The sequence below is a fragment of the Trachurus trachurus genome (assembly GCF_905171665.1).
Source record: "Trachurus trachurus genome assembly, chromosome: 10".
Taxonomy (NCBI): Eukaryota; Metazoa; Chordata; class Actinopteri; order Carangiformes; family Carangidae; genus Trachurus; species Trachurus trachurus.
In genome coordinates this window covers 37,380,624-37,400,077 of record NC_139894.1, presented here as the reverse complement: position 1 = coordinate 37,400,077, position 19,454 = coordinate 37,380,624, and the positions used below count along the sequence as shown (strand labels likewise).

General features: G+C 42.4%; 1 protein-coding gene across 2 annotated transcripts; it reads right to left on the bottom strand.

Annotated features, from left to right (window-relative positions):
• Nucleotides 1-664: 664 nt before the first annotated feature.
• Nucleotides 665-19,251, bottom strand: hars (histidyl-tRNA synthetase). Of its 2 annotated transcripts, none has more exons than XM_083980131.1 (13): nucleotides 19,094-19,251; nucleotides 16,467-16,556; nucleotides 12,474-12,593; nucleotides 12,298-12,393; nucleotides 11,345-11,470; nucleotides 10,741-10,848; nucleotides 8,269-8,367; nucleotides 7,717-7,810; nucleotides 6,250-6,377; nucleotides 4,439-4,711; nucleotides 4,231-4,347; nucleotides 2,440-2,586; nucleotides 665-1,156 (listed from the first exon to the last, which is right to left on the bottom strand). In XM_083980131.1, exons 1-13 carry the CDS (start codon nucleotides 19,181-19,183, stop codon nucleotides 1,097-1,099), a joined length of 1,548 nt encoding a protein of 515 aa, XP_083836257.1. In that variant the 5' UTR covers nucleotides 19,184-19,251; the 3' UTR covers nucleotides 665-1,096. The 2 variants fall into 2 exon arrangements, with proteins under 2 accessions (XP_083836257.1, XP_083836258.1); XM_083980132.1 differs by lacking the exon at nucleotides 19,094-19,251 and adding an exon at nucleotides 17,470-17,791.
• Between the last annotated feature and the right edge of the window lie 203 nt (nucleotides 19,252-19,454).

The window sequence follows — 19,454 nt, the reverse complement described above, 5'->3', positions numbered from 1 at the left end:
AATATATCACCATGTAAAAAATAAAATCCTTTAAAGGTGTACAGAAAAGAAAATTGAATTTAAGCCCACTCTGGGTCATGAAATGAGTGTAATAACTCATCTATCAGACGTTGTAGGCCAAACTTTGTGCAAAATTCTACTTTTGAGTAAATCCAGGATGAAAGTGTGTATTTTTTTTTCACATTGGATAATGCAGGCGCACGGATTATACGTCAGCCTGTACACGATTCACCAGCCACTGATATTGGATCCGCCATTCAAACGTCTGAGACACACACACACACACGGAGCTCGGGCTCGCCCCAAACATTGAATATCCCGCCCGCTCGATAACGACCAATCAAATTCGTTTTCCTTACTCGGGTAAACTCGTGTTGCAGCTCGTGACAACTCGGCGCGACAAACAGGACAAACGGCCATTTCTGTACACCTTTAAGTTTAGCATAGCACAGACCTGCATGAAGTGGACCAACTAACACTCTAATCAGTCTGCGCTCTGCTCTGGTAACAAGTGTATAGTCACATGATAATGCCATTTAAGAAAATCAGATTCCCTTTAATTCACAGTCAGTGGAGTGTTTGTGATTTTACCATAAAGTTTTAACACTGACCAAGTAAAACATTCATATTAGAGTCAAGACATGAATCTGAGCACTGAGCACCATGATGATGTAAATGAGTTTATTTCAGATTGATGAGAGGAAGCTGTTTAAATACATTATGAGCCAGAACAGGTTCTGTGTTTCTATGGTTTCTGTGATGAAGAGCCGAGCTTTGCTGCAGCAGCTTAATGGAGCTTGAGACTGACTGAATGTGAGGAGCTTGAGTAAAATCAGTGTTCATTTGTACTCAGACACAAAGTTGTATCTGTACATTTGTAAATGTAGTTATTACACCATATCCCCTGAATGTTGTCTAATGACTGCTCTCATTAACAAGAACATGTTATAAACCTGCAGCTACAGCTGACATCTGTGTGAAGATATGACACATGTTCATGACTTGCTATACAGAGGACGGAACAAGAACTTCTGTGTAAGATTGTGTTTTGTTGGAACCAATCAGGCAAATGAGGCGGAGTCATAGACATGAAGAGTTAGGCCTCAGAGGTCCTCTTCCTGATTTCAGCCACAAGATCAGCTCTGCAGATGTCCAACTGAGGAGAGACAACATGAAAAAGAGGTAGTGAGGTCAAGCTTTTAACCGTAATCTCACCTGTGCAATTTATTGTATCTCTAGCTGTTTACATCTGATCACAGACCTGGGGCCTGTTGTTGTAAACCTAGATAAGGGATTAAGCCAGGATATGTTGGTTATCCTGGCTGAATTTAGCCTCAAGTCGGTTGTTGGAAAGCTGGATACCTTTATCCTGGTCAAGTTACTATGGTGATTTATTCTCTGCAGCTAGCCTGCTCCAGACCAGGCTACCAGCCAGGCTTAGTTGATTCTGTTGAAGTCAGCAGTCACTCTGATCAGAAATCTATGTGTTTCATACATGTTCTTATGTACATATTGGCCTGAATTATAAGCAAATAAAATGCATTAACAATAATCAAAAAACATGAAACATTTACAATATTTATTAGGCTTTTTGTTCATAATTAGGCCTTCAAAAATATTTTCATAAAATATGTTACAAAATATATTATCCTAAATATTGGTTGAGGTAAGAAAATAAGAATAAAATTGAGTGAGTGTGAGCACCTTCCAAATAATTTATACACCTCATCACTGTTATCGGCAATTTATTGAAGCACCAAACAGCATGATGTTATAATATTTAATTCATTTTCACCTGTTGCACATTTGGCCATGTGCTGTATAAACTTTACTTCAGATTTGTGTAATGACTCAACTTCCATTGCTCATCATTAAGGCAAAGTGCACAACTGTTCATTTGTGAAAGGAACTTGAGTTGTGATTATAGTTTTTGGTTATTCAGTCGCAGTTGTCCGCCGCGCTCTCTCTGAGCTTTACGACAGCGACGGTGCTTTTTTTTTTTTTTTTAAGAGAGGTGTGTCACCTGACTATTTGCCCGTCTGTTGCCCAAGGTTTCTCCAATTTTATCTATGGAGTTTTTCCATTCTATGGAGTTTCTATGGAGTTTTTCCTCAGTGGATGTGAGGGTCGAAAGACAGAGGATGTTGTTGTGATGCCATGTGAAGCCCTTTGAGACAAACTGTTTGTACAAATGGGCTATACAAATAAAATTTAAATAATTAAATAAATAAATAAATAAAACCTAATATGCAGTGGGGGTTGAACAATGTAGATAGATGGATAGATAGACAAATCTATTGCCCCATGCGGCCCAACCCTGTCCAAGTACTGTGTGTTGTGGGGTAGTAAGGTAAAGTAATGTGTGAAGTCCAGCTTAGTCGCTCTGAAGCAGAGGTTGGTGGATCAGCAGTGTGTCAGTGACAGCGTGACTGTGTGTACCTCCTCTCTGGTAGACACCACACGAAGTTTGACAACTCCATCTTTCAGTTCCTGTTCTCCCAGTATGGCCACCAGGGGGATCCCCGACTCCTCACAGTGCTGCAGCTGACTCAGCAGTTTGGGATTCTTCTTGTACATCATCTCTGCCTACACACACACACACACACACACGCGCACGCGCACGCACGCACGCACGCACGCACACACGCACACACACACAGTCAGTCTTAACAGGTATCATTATCAACTCACAGTGCAAAAACCCCTACATTGAGATAAAAAAGACCTTTAGTTCTGTTTTTCACACTTAAAGGGATAGTTCAACATTTTGGTAAATGGCCCATTCCCATAATCCCTATAGTCATAGCAGTAGGTTCATTACCTTTATTAGTTGGTGCAAGCTATTTTTAGAACGGCGGAGCAGAGCGGTGAGCTGCTCAGAGCTACGCTACGGAGGCTCATGGGATTTCTTGGTTTCCCTCATCAAACTCATCAAATACACAATCCAACAACTCCACAACGCTCTGGTGGACAAGTTGTGACCTGCACATTCACCACGCTATGAGATAATAACGGAACGTTACGAGACAGAGTTGTTTTAGAGGGAAATTCATGCAAAACCGCTGATGCGTGTTGCCTTCAGGGACAGTTTTTCAGCAAGCAGTCTCTGTATTTGCCTTGAAAACAACTCCGTCTGGTAACGTAACGTAACATATCCAGGATTTGTGTTCATGATGCAGCTCAACTAAACTTCATGTCCCGGTCCGAGTTAACACGGTGCTACGACGCTGGTTATCAACATGGTTTGTTAAGTCCGGCTCTCAGCTTCATGCTCTGTGCGCGTTCACATCAAAGGAGGTGTTTGGTGTCATATGATTTTACTACCGCACGAAATGGAGCAACAACGGGCTGATATCAGCCAAGAGGAGCAGGTTGTTTTAACGGAGAGAGTTTGATGTGATCGCAGCCTGAAGCAGCACAAGAGAGGAGGCTGCAATCTAGAATCTGAATGCTGGATGGCACGGTTTAGCCCCAATACTATCCACCACTTTATTTTCCCATGATCCATTGCGTCACACCACAACGGAAGTGGGTTTTAGTAGCATTCTAGCAAGCGGCTAACTGGTAGCGTTAGCCACCGGTGTAGGCACCAAATGTGGGGGCTCCGGGCTGCCAAAACCGTTATGACTAAATCTGATGTTTGTTAAGTCTATAAAATGAATTATTGAACAAACATTACTATTTCTGTGTGCACGTTTTTGTAATTAGTCATGGTTATCGTAGTTGTTAGCTTTGCTGCTGCTGACAGCTAAGTTACTGACAGCTAACAGCAGCAGCAAACTAACATCAGGACTTCAGACACGACATGAAACTACTCCAGTTAGCTCAGTCATGTTGTAACTAAGATATCCGCTGGAAAAAATATTTTTTTCATGGACCATTTATTGAGTTATTGTTTGTTGTTTATTGACATTGCTAATGGCTAACAGCTAACGGTTAGCCCAGCTAATCTAAAATGTTTGTTCAACAAATCGTTTTATAGACTTCATAAACATCAGAGTAGTCACAACGGTGATATAGTGACGTGAAAATGTGACATAAAGCTAAAACCTCGTCCGTATTGTTCTCATAAAAATGACGTGATGATTATAAATAAAGTCATCACGGCCCATGTCTATCAACCAGTCTATGCTATCAACAATACAGTAACGGTGGAATGGAGTGTCATGGCGACACCCAGCGTCATTCTCCGGAAAGTGGTGGATACTGAGGCTTTAAACACTCACATACCTTAATATTAGCGTTCCAGAGCTCAGTGACCAGTTTGAGTCTCTCCTCCAGCAGGTTCTTCTGAGCCGACGCCACCATGATCTGAACCTCCGTGGTCCGGACCTTCTCTGCTGAGGCCTGAACCACACAAATGATTCTATTAACAACACACCAATTGAAAACGTGAGGCAGACATGACAGCATGATGTGCATCATTGATCATCATCACCTCAGCCTTCTGCTCCATGATGGAGAAGACCCTCTCGATGCCGATGCTGACGCCCACACACGGTACTTTCCTGCCTTTAGGGTCAAACATGCCCACCAGGCCGTCGTAGCGCCCCCCCCCGGCCACGCTGCCCACGCTGACACTCTCCTCTGCCGGAGCCCCCGGTGGAGCTTCAGTGGAGACCGGGTCGGCACTCGACTGAGTCAGCACCGCTTCGTAAATGATTCCCGTGTAGTAGTCCAGACCACGAGCCAGACTGAGATCAAAAACCACCTGGGGAGGACAGCACAAGTAAGGACAGGTCAAGGTACCAGAGTGGAACAGTCACATTACTGAGCAGAACCGGGGGAAAGAGGGGAAGAGAACAGACTAGGGCTGACAGATCCAACTGTGCTATTCAAACTGAATTTGAATTATTTAAAAACTCAAAATCTTACCAAGAATATTTGTCTTATTTCTAGTCAAAACAAATCTCATTATACTTAAAATAAGACTAATCACATAAAAAGTAGCTTGTTTTTAGACACTTTTTTTTTTACTTCTTTCAAGCAGATTTTCACTTGAAATAAGTAGAAAAATCTGACAGTGGAGCAAGTTTTTCTTCCTTATTACAAGCATAAAAAACTTGCTTTCACTGGCAGATTTTTCTACTTATTTCAAGTGAAAATTTGTTTGAAACAAGTGAAAATGATCTAAAAACAAGTTAATTTTTAGGTGATGAGTCTTATTTTAAGTGGAAAGAGATGAGTTTTGACCAGAAATAAGACATTTTGACAAGAAATAAGACAAATATTCTTGGAAAGATTTTGAGTTTTTGCAGTGTGAAGGTGGAAACTGACGTTCCAACGTGTGCCTTCCACAACGACGCAAATTAACATCGTGTGTCGCAACATTCAGGGTAGTAAACATGTTGATAAAACAAACTATTTTGTTGTTGTTGTGCACGACGTAGAGCTGCAGCTTCAAATTTACAAGCTGGGTTTTTAAAATTGCCCCTTTATTGGGCTGGGGCGTTGGTCTACGTGTTCCCACCATAGACTGGCTTCCACACTACACGCACACCACCTTTTTTTTATCGATCAATCCGCAGACCACTTGCATTCCGGTCCGTGGAGAGCGATCGGAACAGATCACAGACCACCCGTGATTTTTTCGATCTCCATTCTTGAAGTTTTATATTGAGTTGGTAAAACTTAAAGGGACAGCGAGGAGTTTTTTTTTGGTGTGTGTTTCATATTAATGTGGATGAATCTACGTTACCCACACTTGTTAACAGGTCCATTTTCAATAAACATATGGTTTTGTCTTTATAGTTATTTTGATATTATTATTAGTGGTCGGCTCGCCCAGCATTTCCTACTTTCAGTTTAGCGGACGCTGCCCGGCGGGTCATGGGAATAACGCCGCCAAATCGCCGTTTATGGTCGGAACTATGGCGGTCTCTGATCGTCTTCCAACCTCCGGCTTTCATTCTTGATTTGAAAACATTCTTTTCACTTTCCTCCATCTTGCGCTGGTCCAACAATTTCACTGTGCGCACGGAGGCTCATGGGAAATGTAGTGTGAAAACACTTTCCAAAACTCCTCGTTGTCCCTTTAAGTGTGTTGCAAAACAGATTTGGTTGGAATACCCTTTAGTGGATGCGGGACATAATAATAAGCTTGTGTATAAAAAAACATTAAAAATGTGAATATAATTTGAAAATGTAACTAGTTAGAAGCATTAGAAATTCAAATCTGATTTGGGGGGAAGATTGAGAGCCCTAGAACAGAGGGAGAAATGTGAAGGTGTATGTGACAGCTGCTCTCACCTTGTCAGTAACCTGGAAGAGCTGTAGGTAGCTGAAGAGCAGCTTGATGTCAGAGAGACCAGCACACGCCTGCTTACTCTTAGACATCTTCTGGTCCTGAAGGAGTTGTTCTGCCAAGTCCATCCCACCTTTAACACACATACAGCTCCACGTTTACATACAGCAGGTGGACTTGTTTTTGTGTCCAGCTGTGATAAACTCCACCTTGTTTTTGTTTCCATCCTCAATTACCTACCTAACCTTATCTGCTAACTGCGTTGATATATGCAATTACATCATCTACCTACCTGCTCCACTATGGAGGGGCTGCCTGACAGATATGAGAGAGGGTGAGACCCTGTTAAAAAAAAAAAAGTGACTATGGTGGGCCCAAACGAGACTCATCAATTAATGGGAAACACTACTTTTGCATGCATTTGAGCATGAAATATGTTAAGTTAAAGGGATACGCCAAAAAATTTAATGACTAATCTGTTTTATAGCCTACTGTCAGTTTTTACTGTACCTCTGAATTTCCCTCTTTGTAAACCTGGTAACAGAAACATTCTGTGGTCGCAAACAAGGATCTAGATCAGTGTTTAATTACTGATAGTTAAAGGGATACGCCAACATTTTTTTTTTCCGTGTCTTGCTTCACTCCCGAGTCCATGACCAGCAGATAGACACCATCCTTTCGACTGTGCGTGCAGTAACAAGGGAGATACGGGCAGAGCTGGCGCACCGCTAATTAGCTTAGCTAAAACGCTGGAAGTCTATAGGTAGTGTTAGCCTGCCTCCACCTAAAGTCATCAGAGAAACTCTTCAGCATCTCTAAACAGACCGATCTTCGTCTCAGAGCTGACAAAACTCTCCGGTAAGGCATCTTGAGCGGTCAAATGCCGCTAACGGGACCAGATCGGTCAAAATGGAGGGTTCAAGCAAAGACGCTTTATTTTGGTTCAAGCTAGCTACATCGAGGGTAGGTTAGCTTCCTATTTCAAAGTAAAAGCACAAATTCTATCGTCATGGTTTTCTGTATGTAAAGGGCAACGGGTGTTTTATTTTGTGAATGTAACCGGAAGTGCGTTGGTCACAACGGCTAGCTTGAGTAGCGCCAAATTCGTCTGAACAAAATTGTAAACAGCTGGTATTTAGACAAATTAACAACACACTGCTGATCTAAACGGCTACTTTCTCACCTAAAAATGATTGAAATGTCGAAAAAGGGACAGAGTCTAGAGCTAAAATGAAATCAGCTTCTGACTGCTGATTTCAGCTCGGGTAGGAGGCAGGCTAACACTACCCATACACTTCCAGCGAATGAGCTAAGCTAATTAACGGTGCTGGTCATGGACTGGGGAGTGAGGCAAGACATGAAAAAAAAAAAGTTGGCGTATCCCTTTAAGTTGCCCATCCCTGGTCTAGATCTAACAAGCACCGACATCCTGCTGACATCTATGTCTAGTGTGAATAAGAGGAGGCTCTCACCCTGCATACTGACATACTGCCCAATCTGGTCAGCAGCTTCCTCTGACAAGCCCTTCTCATTCACCATCTCCTTCTTCACATCCTCCCAGGCCATCTGCAGGAGGAGGAACAGGGTCAGCCACACAGCAACCATTGATAAAGTAGAAAACACTGAGCACAGAGCACAGAGCACTGTGTACAGATGTACAGTACCTACAGAAAATCATCATACCCCCTTGAAATAGCTAGACTGGAGGAACTGCGGAAATCAAAGTGCAAACCACTACCATATCTTTTGGGACTGCCCTGTCATGAGGGACTACTGGCCGAAAAGAGCTATACATTTAATAAGTATCTTGCTGGTGGCCTGTAATATATTACCAGGAAATGGTTATCACAGGAGAGCCCAACCTTAAATATATTGATGGATATCACAGTGGACATTTATAAAATGGAGAAGATAACAGCTTTTGTTAATCACAAATTAGAGAAATTCACATCATCATACTATACATCATTAAACAAAGAGGTTACTTAAATGTGGAACTGAAAGCCCAGGATGAGTCTCTGTACCTTGTCCAGTTTATCGACTGTGGAACAGATTGTTCGGAACTTGTCATCAGGGACTCCACACATGGCAAACATCCCGTCCAGAATGCGTCGGTCGTTGACCTGCAAATGGAGGAGGGGATCACAGTGGTGAGGATCTCACTCAGCTCTCTTCAACATTTACCTTGAAGATTCTGTAAAGCAGAATTATGTCACAACACAGAATAATGGGATGTGAAGGCATAACCGACTAGTGATTTGACAATTGACTAGCAGTAGCTCAAGAGCTAGCATGGCAGTTTACACCATTATATTGTCAGGGGAGGTATAGGGCTCTGTTTTGCCCCCAGAAATTCTCGTCTCAGAAATGATGGACAATGGTTTAATGATCTAATTCCACATTTTTTTTTTTTACATTTCCAGGAATGCTTCTGTAATATTATATGATGTTAAAGCAGGGGTAGACAATAAGGGAAATTTGCCACAGGCCCTCTGGGCCAGTGGCTTTTGAAGATCACTGGCCCCACCATTCTAACCACTGGCCCAGGACAATAGGTATCGATCCCCATATTAACGAAAAACAACATATCCCAGCCAATTCCTGCGGTCTCGCCATCGAGGCTGGAACTTTCTGATACCATTACTAGTCAATTTCCAACATTCTTGATACTTATTCAATACCACGATCTTGTAGTTTCTTGAGATTTTGGGGGATTCTTTTGTTATATGTATTTTAGTGATTATGTATGAGAGTTGGTATATTTGTGTTTAATTTTTGTATGTTGTTATTTATTTGAGTCTGATGTAAAGGATTTATATCCTGTATCAGATATTTTTCATTCAATTTCATTAAAGAAGGTCAAAAAAAGTGCTTTTAAATTCATCAGGCTACTTTATTTAATAAATAAATAACTGTTTCACATATTTAGCCTCCACTGTGGTTTAACAATGAAGTAAAAACAGAGTTAAAATGGTAAATATGCCTCAACACAAACATGAAGTTATGTAGTCATTACTTTTATCCTCCAAGTAATTCAGTGATATAACTGTTGTTCTCATTCATTCACGTTTAGGCTGTTTCCACAGATTGGTGCAAAACTGACTCATTGTTTCATTTTCAGCTCAGTTTTGCGTTTACACACGTTTTTTTGTTGTTGTTATTATGGTCTAAATGTCACGTGACGTGCCACCGCTGTGGCGCACACCGAACAGCTGGCGCCCCAGCGCGAGCTCTGGCCCGTGTGTAACGTTCGCGTCGGTCCCGACAGGACTCGACCCGACGCGCTGAGGAGGAGGGAAGTTTCATGGTTAAGAAAAAGGTTTTTATCGGTTCTTGTGACGACCTTCTATCAGCAGCAGTGAGTGAGCTGGAGCTGCAGCTGCAGCTGCTTGCAGGTGGTGCTGACGTGCCAGGGCACAGCGCTGGCTGCGCACAGAAAGTAGATGTCTCTGTCGTTGATCGGGTCGGGATCTCTTAGCACTAATTACCGAGACGATTTGACAGTTATCATTTCAAACCACAGGGATTTAATGTGAAATTAGATTTATTTATTTACTTGTTATATTTTTTTCAAGGCATTATTTTCACTGGCCCCACCGGGCCAGTGTTTGGAGCGTTCTGGTGGCCCTGCCGGTTTGAAAAGTACGTCCGGGCCACCGGGCCATTTATATTGTCGACCCCTGTGTTAAAGGTATAATGTGTAAGAATTCCCCCCATCTAGCGGTGCGGTTGCATGTTAGAACGTATTCTTGATGTTGCATTCACGTGAAATCGGGCAGACGTCAGACAGACAACAGACGCTGCATGTAACAGGATAAACAAGTGGTCCGCCAGCACGAGGCAAAACAATACAGGCGTGACAATATGTTGTCATGGTGATGTCGTATTGTTTACCTCATCCACATTTTACCGGGTTGTTGCTAGATGGCGTACATGAGCTGCAGGAAGCGACGTCCTAGAAAACATGCAATCTCTACTTATCTGTGTCTAAACCCAACCAATGGCTTCACTTCCTTTTTGCTTCCCCCCCCCATTTTATACCTGTACATGTCAGTTTTACTAAACTTAACCAGTCGGGAATTCTCGAGATTCTACGCCAGTTCCTGCAGCTCATGTACGCCACCAGTGCCTCCGTCCTTCCTCACACTACACAGTGGTGACAGTTTTAACAGGCCGAGCCCACAGCTCCGCTGAGTTTCCGTGGTTACCTACGGTCACGCTGCCACTCAAGGTAAAAAATGGCGATGCAACATGGCCGCCTCGGTTCGGTGCGTCGCCCACTTATGAATTTTGTACGACTTGTAACAACTCATTCTAAGGTACCAGAAAGCTTTCATTTGTATGCAGGTGTGATTCGACTTCAGTGAAATACATATTTATGAAAGACATATTTGATTTTTGCTAATAAAAAGCCAAATAAGTAACACACTGGGGCTTTAACAAAAAAAAAAAGAAACCGCAAATTTGTTTAATGGGATCTTAAAGTCAAGACAAACCTTGATACGGAAGTCTCCAAGGTCCAGCTCACTGAGGATCTCATGGACTATCTTTAGACACTCAGCATCTGGAATCATGGCATCATACTGCCCTGCAATGTCGAAATCCTGACACAGACAGACACACACAAATAAACTGATGTAAAGCAGTAGTAGTGTTGTGTTGTAAACCAAGCCATGATGTTCCTTAAGATCCAATACAAACAACTATCCGTGGTCCCCACAGGAGAGTGTTTGTGAGAGTTCTATTCAAATATAATAGCTGCAAAGTTACTACGTAGAGATTTCTAAAAAAGCAAAAGCTCCAAAATGCAAACAAGCTGTCATTTATATCATAGGAAATGGGAATTTGGAGTAATGGTAACATTTATGTTATTTCAGGCTGCACTGGCAGGTAATTGTAAATTCTCTAGAATAAAAACAGATACAAAGGGGTTGCCATAAAGACAGTTATATAGAGTATGATGGGAGATGTTGAGCAACACCCTAGTCAAGGAATTAAATAGTTCCTCAACTGCAAAGAAATTCAAATTACAAGAAGAGGACAGGTTACAATCAAACCACACTAATACACCACAGGCAGAAATATGTGTCAGTGACTCACACACTGGTAAAACTCTCGGTAGCGTCCACGTGTCATGGCAGGGTTGTCACGACGATAGACCTTTGCGATGTGGTAGCGCTTGATGTTGGTTATTTTGTTCATTGCAAGATAACGGGCAAAGGGAACCTGAAGGATGTCAGGTCAAGGACAACAAAGCATTCACTGCTCTGGAAGGAAACTCAGGCTCAAACACCAGTGGGATTTATAGAGATGTCATTTGATAAGATTTCACTGATGATAATGGCATTATCAATTCTGCTTATCATTCTAATTTATCGATTTCATGATTGATTGGGTTAGAGAGCACTACTGTGTGTTTTCTCTTTCTCCCTGTTTTCTGTCATACTTCCACTGTTTTATCTAATAAAGGCAAAAATGACAGAAAAACTGCTCCAAATAGCAGTAAGGTACCACGGAGTATTAGGGCCACATTGAAAAAGAAAAAAATCGCAAAACTACGACTTTATTCTCGTAATGTTATGACTTTTTTCTCGTAGGAAATGTACGACTTTATTCTCGTAAATGTACGACTTTATTCTCGTAATGTTATGACTTTTTTCTCGTAGGAAATGTACAACTTTATTCTCGTAAATGTACGACTTTATTCTCATAAATGTACAACTTTATTCTCGTAAATTTACGACTTTATTCTGGTAATGTTATGACTTTTTTCTCGTAGGAAATGTACGACTTTATTCTCGTAAATGTACGACTTTATTCTCAAAGTCTCAATGTGGCCCTAACACCCTAACTCTCGTAATGTTATGACTTTTTTCTCGTAGGAAATGTACGACTTTATTCTCGTAATGTTATGACTTTTTTCTCGTAGGAAATGCACGACTTTATTCTCGTAAATGTACGACTTTATTCTCAAAGTCTGTGTTTTCTTTCTCTTAATGTGGCCCTAACACTCTGTCGTACTAAGGCAACAGGGTTAAGCTCATCAAGGATACAGTCAGGTCATATCTGAGGGACAGCAGCTCTCCGCCTTGGTCTTTGAGGTCGTAGATGAGCTTGGAGTCTTCTCCGTACTTGCCCGTCAGTGTCTCCTGCAAACCAGCATCAGATGGTTACCTTTTCATGACCAGCTAACACGTGATGAGGCTGAGAACTGCTGCTGAAAACGTACCTTAAGCTCAAACACGGGTGTGTCGATGGTCTCGGCTCCGTGACGTTTGAAGCACCTGATGATGGTGTTGAACACCCTCTCTCTGATGGCCATCTGTTTGGGGCTGTAGTCCCTGGTTCCCTGACAGAGAAAGACATGTGCCATGATTCCCTTTATTGTGCGTCTTTGTTTTTTTTTTTATTAAGCTGTTTAAAATGGAGCGATTTCTTCCTTAAAGTCTAAAATAATATAAAATACAAGTGTCACTTTCTCGTTAACTGAGGATCAAACTGTGACGGCTGAGATGAAGGATTTGTATGTTGTAACCGTGGTTGGTCAGCTATCACCAGTGCCAGTAGGCTAATCTAACTAGCACATTTACACAGTATTGACCCCTTGCACGTGACGTCACGTTCCACTCGCGGTAGCTCCGGACGCCATGATGGACGGCAAAAGAACAGTGAACGTCAATGTAATTCAATGGGCGCGTTATAGTTTTGTGACATACCGTGGCTGTAGGGTTTCCCCTCCTTTACCACTGAGCTGGTTCCAGTGCTGGTTCGGAGCCAGAGCCTGACTAGCGCCGGTTCTTTGCTTTTCCACCGCTTAAAGGGACAACGAGGAGTTTTGGAAAAGCGAAGCGTTTTCACACTACATTTATGAGCCTCCGCGAGCACCGTACATTTCTTTGACCGGGCGCAAGACGGACTCATGTTTTCATTCATCAATAATTAAAGTCAGAGGTTCAAAGAGGTTCACATACCACCGTAGTTCCGACCATAAACGGCGATGCGGCTGCGTTATTCTCATGATTCGCAACGAAGGAAACGCTGGTCGGCTCGACCAGCACTTCCGCCACCACTAATAATAACAAAATAAGGATAGAGACAGAACGGTATATTTATCGAAAATGGGCCCATTAACAAGTGTGGGTAGCGGAGATTCATCCACATTAACGTGAGACTTTTTTATAACCGAATAGAAACTCCTCGTTGTCCCTTTAAGAACCGGTTATTGGTTCTTAAAACTGGTCCCAAGCACCAACTCCTTGCTGGGCTAGAGCTAAGAACCGGTTATTGGTTCTTAAAACTGGTCTGAAGCACCAACTCCTTGCTGGGCTAGAGCTAAGAACCGGTTATTGGTTCTTAAAACTGGTCCCAAGCACCAACTCCTTGCTGGGCTAGAGCTAAGAACCGGTTATTGGTTCTTAAAACTGGTCCCAAGCACCAACTCCTTGCTGGGCTAGAGCTAAGAACCGGGGGCTGGCCACTGGCAGCGGGGTTACATGAGCAACAGGACCAGTGTGTAGATATACAGACACGTTATCGATGCCATTATAAGTTAGTTTATCTACAGTGTATAGTCGATGTAAACACAGTTGAAGCTAACTAGCTGAGCTACATGCTGTGGCTAACAACAGCTAACGCTCGTATTAAACATAGCACCGTCACAACGTAGTTGCCGCCGGCCGATCGCGGCGATTACAACGAAGACGGCTTCCTGTTTTCTTTTCTTTTTAACCCGGCTTTAATCAGAGAATGATCACTAATTATACAGACGTCGGGTCAGGTCTTCATCACCCACGGGTCGGACCAGGTTTTAATTTCCAGGTCTGTTAACTGTAGTTAGCAGCAGCAAAGACAGGAGCAGCTGCTGTATGGGGAGTGTGGCACTGACTGACGTTAACTCCTTAGCAGTGGAAAAAGCACAGAAAACAGAGATATTCTACGGCGAATAACAAAAAAACAAACAGAATATTGCAACGGATGAGTAGATATTCTATTTAAAATAAGTGATAATGCTGTGAGGTTGTAGTGTGAAGTGATTGAGCCACATTGTTGGACGGCACCCATACACAGTACATTATCACTGAGCACTTTCTGTCGTCCGTCATGGCGTCGCCTCTCACGTCAAGTGATAATTGTGACGTAGCTGCAAGGGGTCAATATCCTTCCTGCAGACACTCTGAACAGAGGTGATGGAGTCTCTGTTTGGGCAGATCATGTATTAATCTGAGATCTGATGAAAGCTTCTGCTATAACAGAAGACAAATTGTAACTCCTGAGATTCTCTTTGAATCTGTGTCTTTTTGTTCTGAATGATCAGATGTTTGATGCTTTATTGATCCCAAGATGGGAAATTACTATTATTAATTCACTAAAAGGCCTTACTGTGCGTTCAGACCGAAAGCGTCGAGAGCGTCGCGGTGGCCGGAAGTCATTCATTTTCAATGAGAACCAGCGTCGAGGAGCGTCAAAGGCGTTGGCGTCGCGTTTTGGCGGCGAGAGCGTCAGGAGAAAGTTGAAATCTCCTGGGGTCTCATTTATAACCGTTGCGTACGCACAAAACGGGGCTGAAAGTGGCGTACGTGACTTTTCACGCCAAGGTTGTGATCTATAAAAAACGAACTTGACGGGAGAATCTGCGCAGCTCTAAGCAAACTCTGAGCCATGCGTACGCATGGTTTGGAGGAAAAGGGGAATTGGCGACACAGACGGTGTGGTGGTGAACTGAAGTCAGACTCAGGAAATGTAGAGTGAGAAGAACGATTATGTTTTTATTATCGGCCGTCACACATTTAATTTCAACCCGTATGCGTTAGATCCATGTTGCCACGGTGATTTAATTCAACAGCGCCCTTATTTTGCATCGGACTGGTGTTTCAGAAACATCTTCTTAGAATCTAACTTAAGTTTCAAAATCAAAATTCCTTCTCTATATTTAATCACCACCGTCTCTCCGTCATATTGTCCACTCCCAGAGCGCAGGAGGAGGAGAGGACGCCGCGGCTGCATGGGATAAATACATGGTGTAAATAACTATATGTTCTGTGTGTGAACATATGATCGAGAGTCAATTAAATCTCAAACCCTGGAAAAAAAAATCCAGTAATCGTTCCCACAATTGTTACATTCTGTTCTCTTGTTATCAAGAGGAGTGTCATGTTTGATCATTCCTCAGAATGTAACTGATTCCGCTAATTATTCAAAGTTTTATCGATCAGTCTAATTACTGTAAATAATACAGTGAGCCCCATGCGTAATTCTGCACCACGGCACCGCTGGAGGAGAACGGAGGGAGAGGGAGACCATGATGAATGGTTAATAACTCGTTTCAGATTAGTTAGTAACTGTTGTAACTGTTGTCATTGTTGTAACTATGTGTCGAACCGGGTCCAGCATGTGAGAGGCAGCGCACCAAAACAACACCGCGTGCGCTCTGAGCTGCTGACGCCGTTAACAGCTGCAGCAACACGTCACGTTGTCACTTTCACACCTGCAACTAATTCACAACACCGACAGAACAAGAGCACGTCAGGCTCATTGACATGCAGATCACATTCATGTGGTGGTTTGCATTGACCTTCTACGGTTAAAACAGGGCGTGTACAGGGCGGAACGTGAAGCGGATTCAGCTGCGCACACTTGTAGGAACTCTGTGATCTATAAAGGGAAGTTTGCCTGCAAGTGTGCGTACGCAGGGTTTTATAAGTCTGAATATTTACTGGCGCACGCAAAACTTGGCTTTTGGGCGTACGTACACTTTTAGTAACGATCCCACGCACAGTTTTATAAATGAGACCCCTGAGCTTTATGCTAATGAGCGATGATGCGGAGCAGCGGCAACCAATCAGAGTGTAGATGTCGCGGCCCCTTTAAATGGATGACCAACCACAACCGACGTCAACTTCTTTGACGCGCGTCAAAACGCTAGGGTGTTCAGACCACCAGCGTCGCGGAAAAGCATCAAGAGCGTCTTTTGACGCTTTTGGTCTGAACGACCCATTAGGCTACTTGCTTTGTGTCTCTGAAACTCAGCTTTTATGTACTTGAGATGGGGGTGGTGTACAAGTCCCTGTTCTATGAAAACTAAGTATCAACATTTCATTTGGATTAACGTGTATAACCATGTAGGTACTAGGATGTAATGCCAGGAAGAAGTTTATGAAAACAGATTTTAACATTCTATTCAAAAAGTGCTCTATGTGTAGCCTAGAGTTTGTGTGTGACTCACCTTTGCCGTCTTGAGGACAAACTGGTGTTTGCCATCATCTCCTCCTAAACGAGCCTTCAGCTCCAGCAGTTTGGCTACTTCTTCATCGATCTGCAATACACACACACACACACAGACAAGAAGATAAGAACTTTGTTAACATGGAACATGCCGATGTGTGAACATGGTACACCAGTTATAAAATACATTTGAAATCTAAACTGTGATCATTTATACATACATACATACATACTAATGGGGCATGGGATAGGGACATATATGACATCTTGCTGAGAGCTGGATATGAAGACTGTCATTATAACAAAGAGAAAGTTGAGATTTACATATTAAAAGAAATGATTTTCCAACAAAGTAAAGATAGATGGGCATTAGATATTTGGGGTAAACCAAAGCTGCGTATACTTACTGTGAAATAAAACAGGTATTTGGCCCAGAAAACTATGTTTTGTATAACTTGTCTAAAAAGAAAAGATCCCTGAGAGCTGGTTTGGTCTTCATATGGAGACAGGCAGATATGTCGACACAGCAGAAGACCATAGAATTTGTAATTTACTGTATGTGACATCCAAGAGGTGGAGAATGAAATTCATTTTGTGTTCTACTGTCCTTTCTATGACTCTATAAGACAAAAACTGTTTAGTAAAGTAGATCCAAATAATGAATTTGTGTGGTTAGACGATGCTGAGAAGCTAAAACATCTTTTTCAGTTGAATATATTTACATTTTCTTTATTTCTTGATGAAAAGCCTTGGGCAATGAGATGAAGAGTGATATATAGTTGAGTACTGAAAGTAATCTGAAATTGTTTATTTATGTCACACCTGTGTGGCAGGTAAACAGGAAGGAATGTCTAGTCTGTTTTCTTGTATTTGTCATTAAATGTGTCTTGTGATCTCATATGGGATGGGCCACAGTGGTGGCAGGACACGAAAATAAGAATTCATTCATTCATTCATTCATTCATTCATTCATTCATTCATTCATTCACAGCACAGAGGCTTACCTGAGCCACAGTGATCCCAGAAAAAGAGTGCAAAGTTTGGACACGTGTTGTGGCCCGAAAGCCCATCAGACCAGAGCAGGCACGAACACACAGTGTGGCCAGCATTTCAATCCACAGCACAGGGCATACAAAAATGGAATGAAAAAAAAAAAAAAAAAAGCCAAAAATTGGAGGATCAAAAGTTCAGGAGGGCATCATGGGAACACCATTTTTCAATTGTAATGTCCACAGCAGCCGGACACAGTGAGTTGAAGGAGAGTTGTGCAGTATCATCCAGACGAAGGTGATGGTGAGGATGAGGAGGAGGAGCCATCCAATCCAGAGCCAGGCAGGAAGAACAGGAGAAAATTGGTAAGCAACCCTAGCACTAGCGGAGGGCGGGGCATGATGCACCATCATCATCATCATCATCATCATCACAGCATGGAGGATAGAACATGAGATGTACCAAGTCAATCAAAGGGGTTACCCCAATGCAGCTCGTATAGCAAACACACAGAGACAGACAAAAACATGCACTCACTGCACACCCACACACACACACACACACACACACACACACATAAACAGGCCTATGGACAGACTGAAAGAGATAAGTGTCCTATATCTAACTAACTTAAAGGGATAGTAGCATTTTTTTTAAAGTGGGGTTGTATGATCTACAAATAGCCCCTAAGTACTTTAATTGCAGTAGAAGACTCTCTGCACTCCTCCCGTTAGCAACGCCAGCCCATAGCCAACTGCTGATCGGCGGCCGCTAACCCTGGGCGGAGGGATACGTGAGTTGGTTAGGTCCAAATAAAAACTGCGTTTTTCCTGCACTTTGAAGGGCTGGAAAAAATTATATTATAGCGAACAATGGAACTGTGTATTTTTTTCAGGTAAAACCTCTTTTAGGCCGTGAAAATAGGCCGTTTCTTTGGGTCTGTTCACAACACTGTATGTTGTAAATCTCTGGGCAGGACTATGGGCTGGCGTTGCTAACGGGAGGAGTGCAGAGAGTCTTCTACTGCAATTAAAGTACTTAGGGGCTATTTGTAGATCATACAACCCCACTTTAAAAAAAATGTTACTATCCCTTTAAATGCAGTGAAGAATCGAGTTGTGTTCAGATAACATTAGCCCTACTACTGAACAGAAGCCATATGAATGAGTAGCCTAATATTCTGCTCAGAGGGGTGGAGTAGGCTATATTTAGAATCTGGTGGCAGCCTAGTGCTATCAGACCTCACATAATAATACTAACACTATTACTGAGTGTTATTTTTGTTATTAATATTGTCATTGTTATTCTTATTACTCCTTTCTTGCTCTATTGAACACCGTCTGTGATCATCAGCTTATTGCATCATACTGTGTGCTGTGCTCACGTTGTAGTGACAGGTTAGAGTTCCATCGTGTCAGCAATACAACACCTCTCCTCTGTTATTACAGTCTTCTATGGGCTGTATCAGTGGCTTTGCTAACGCCCTGTCCATTACACATGTTCTCATTAGCTTAGCTGTGTTGTATGAATGAGCTTCGTGTCGGTCCCTCTCGGGGCTAAGTGGCTAGCAGCGGTCCTCCGTTGACATGCTGTCCCCTGTCTGTCTGTCTGACGGTAAAGACTTGAAAGAGGACTGACCTGGTCTTTGCTCGCCTTCTCTGTCTTCAGCTTCCGGACCACTTCGCCCTGAACTTTAATGGCTTCTTGTATCTGAGCCTTGTCCTCCATTGGTTTACAGTAATGTGTCTGCTAATGTTCAAACATCCATCCACCCGGTGAAACCGATGTGCAGAGAGGCTGCGGAAGCGGAAGTATGTCATAATTTTTTTCTTTTTTTTAATAAACTTTATTTACACAAAGTAGTGTACAAGGCAACTGTCAATGCGAACACGGAATGCTCGAGGTAATGCAGTTTGGGAAAATAACAAAACAAAAGAAAAAAAAAAACATAATAATGACAATAGTGCATGAATCAAATAAAGAGAGCAACAGAGAGAAA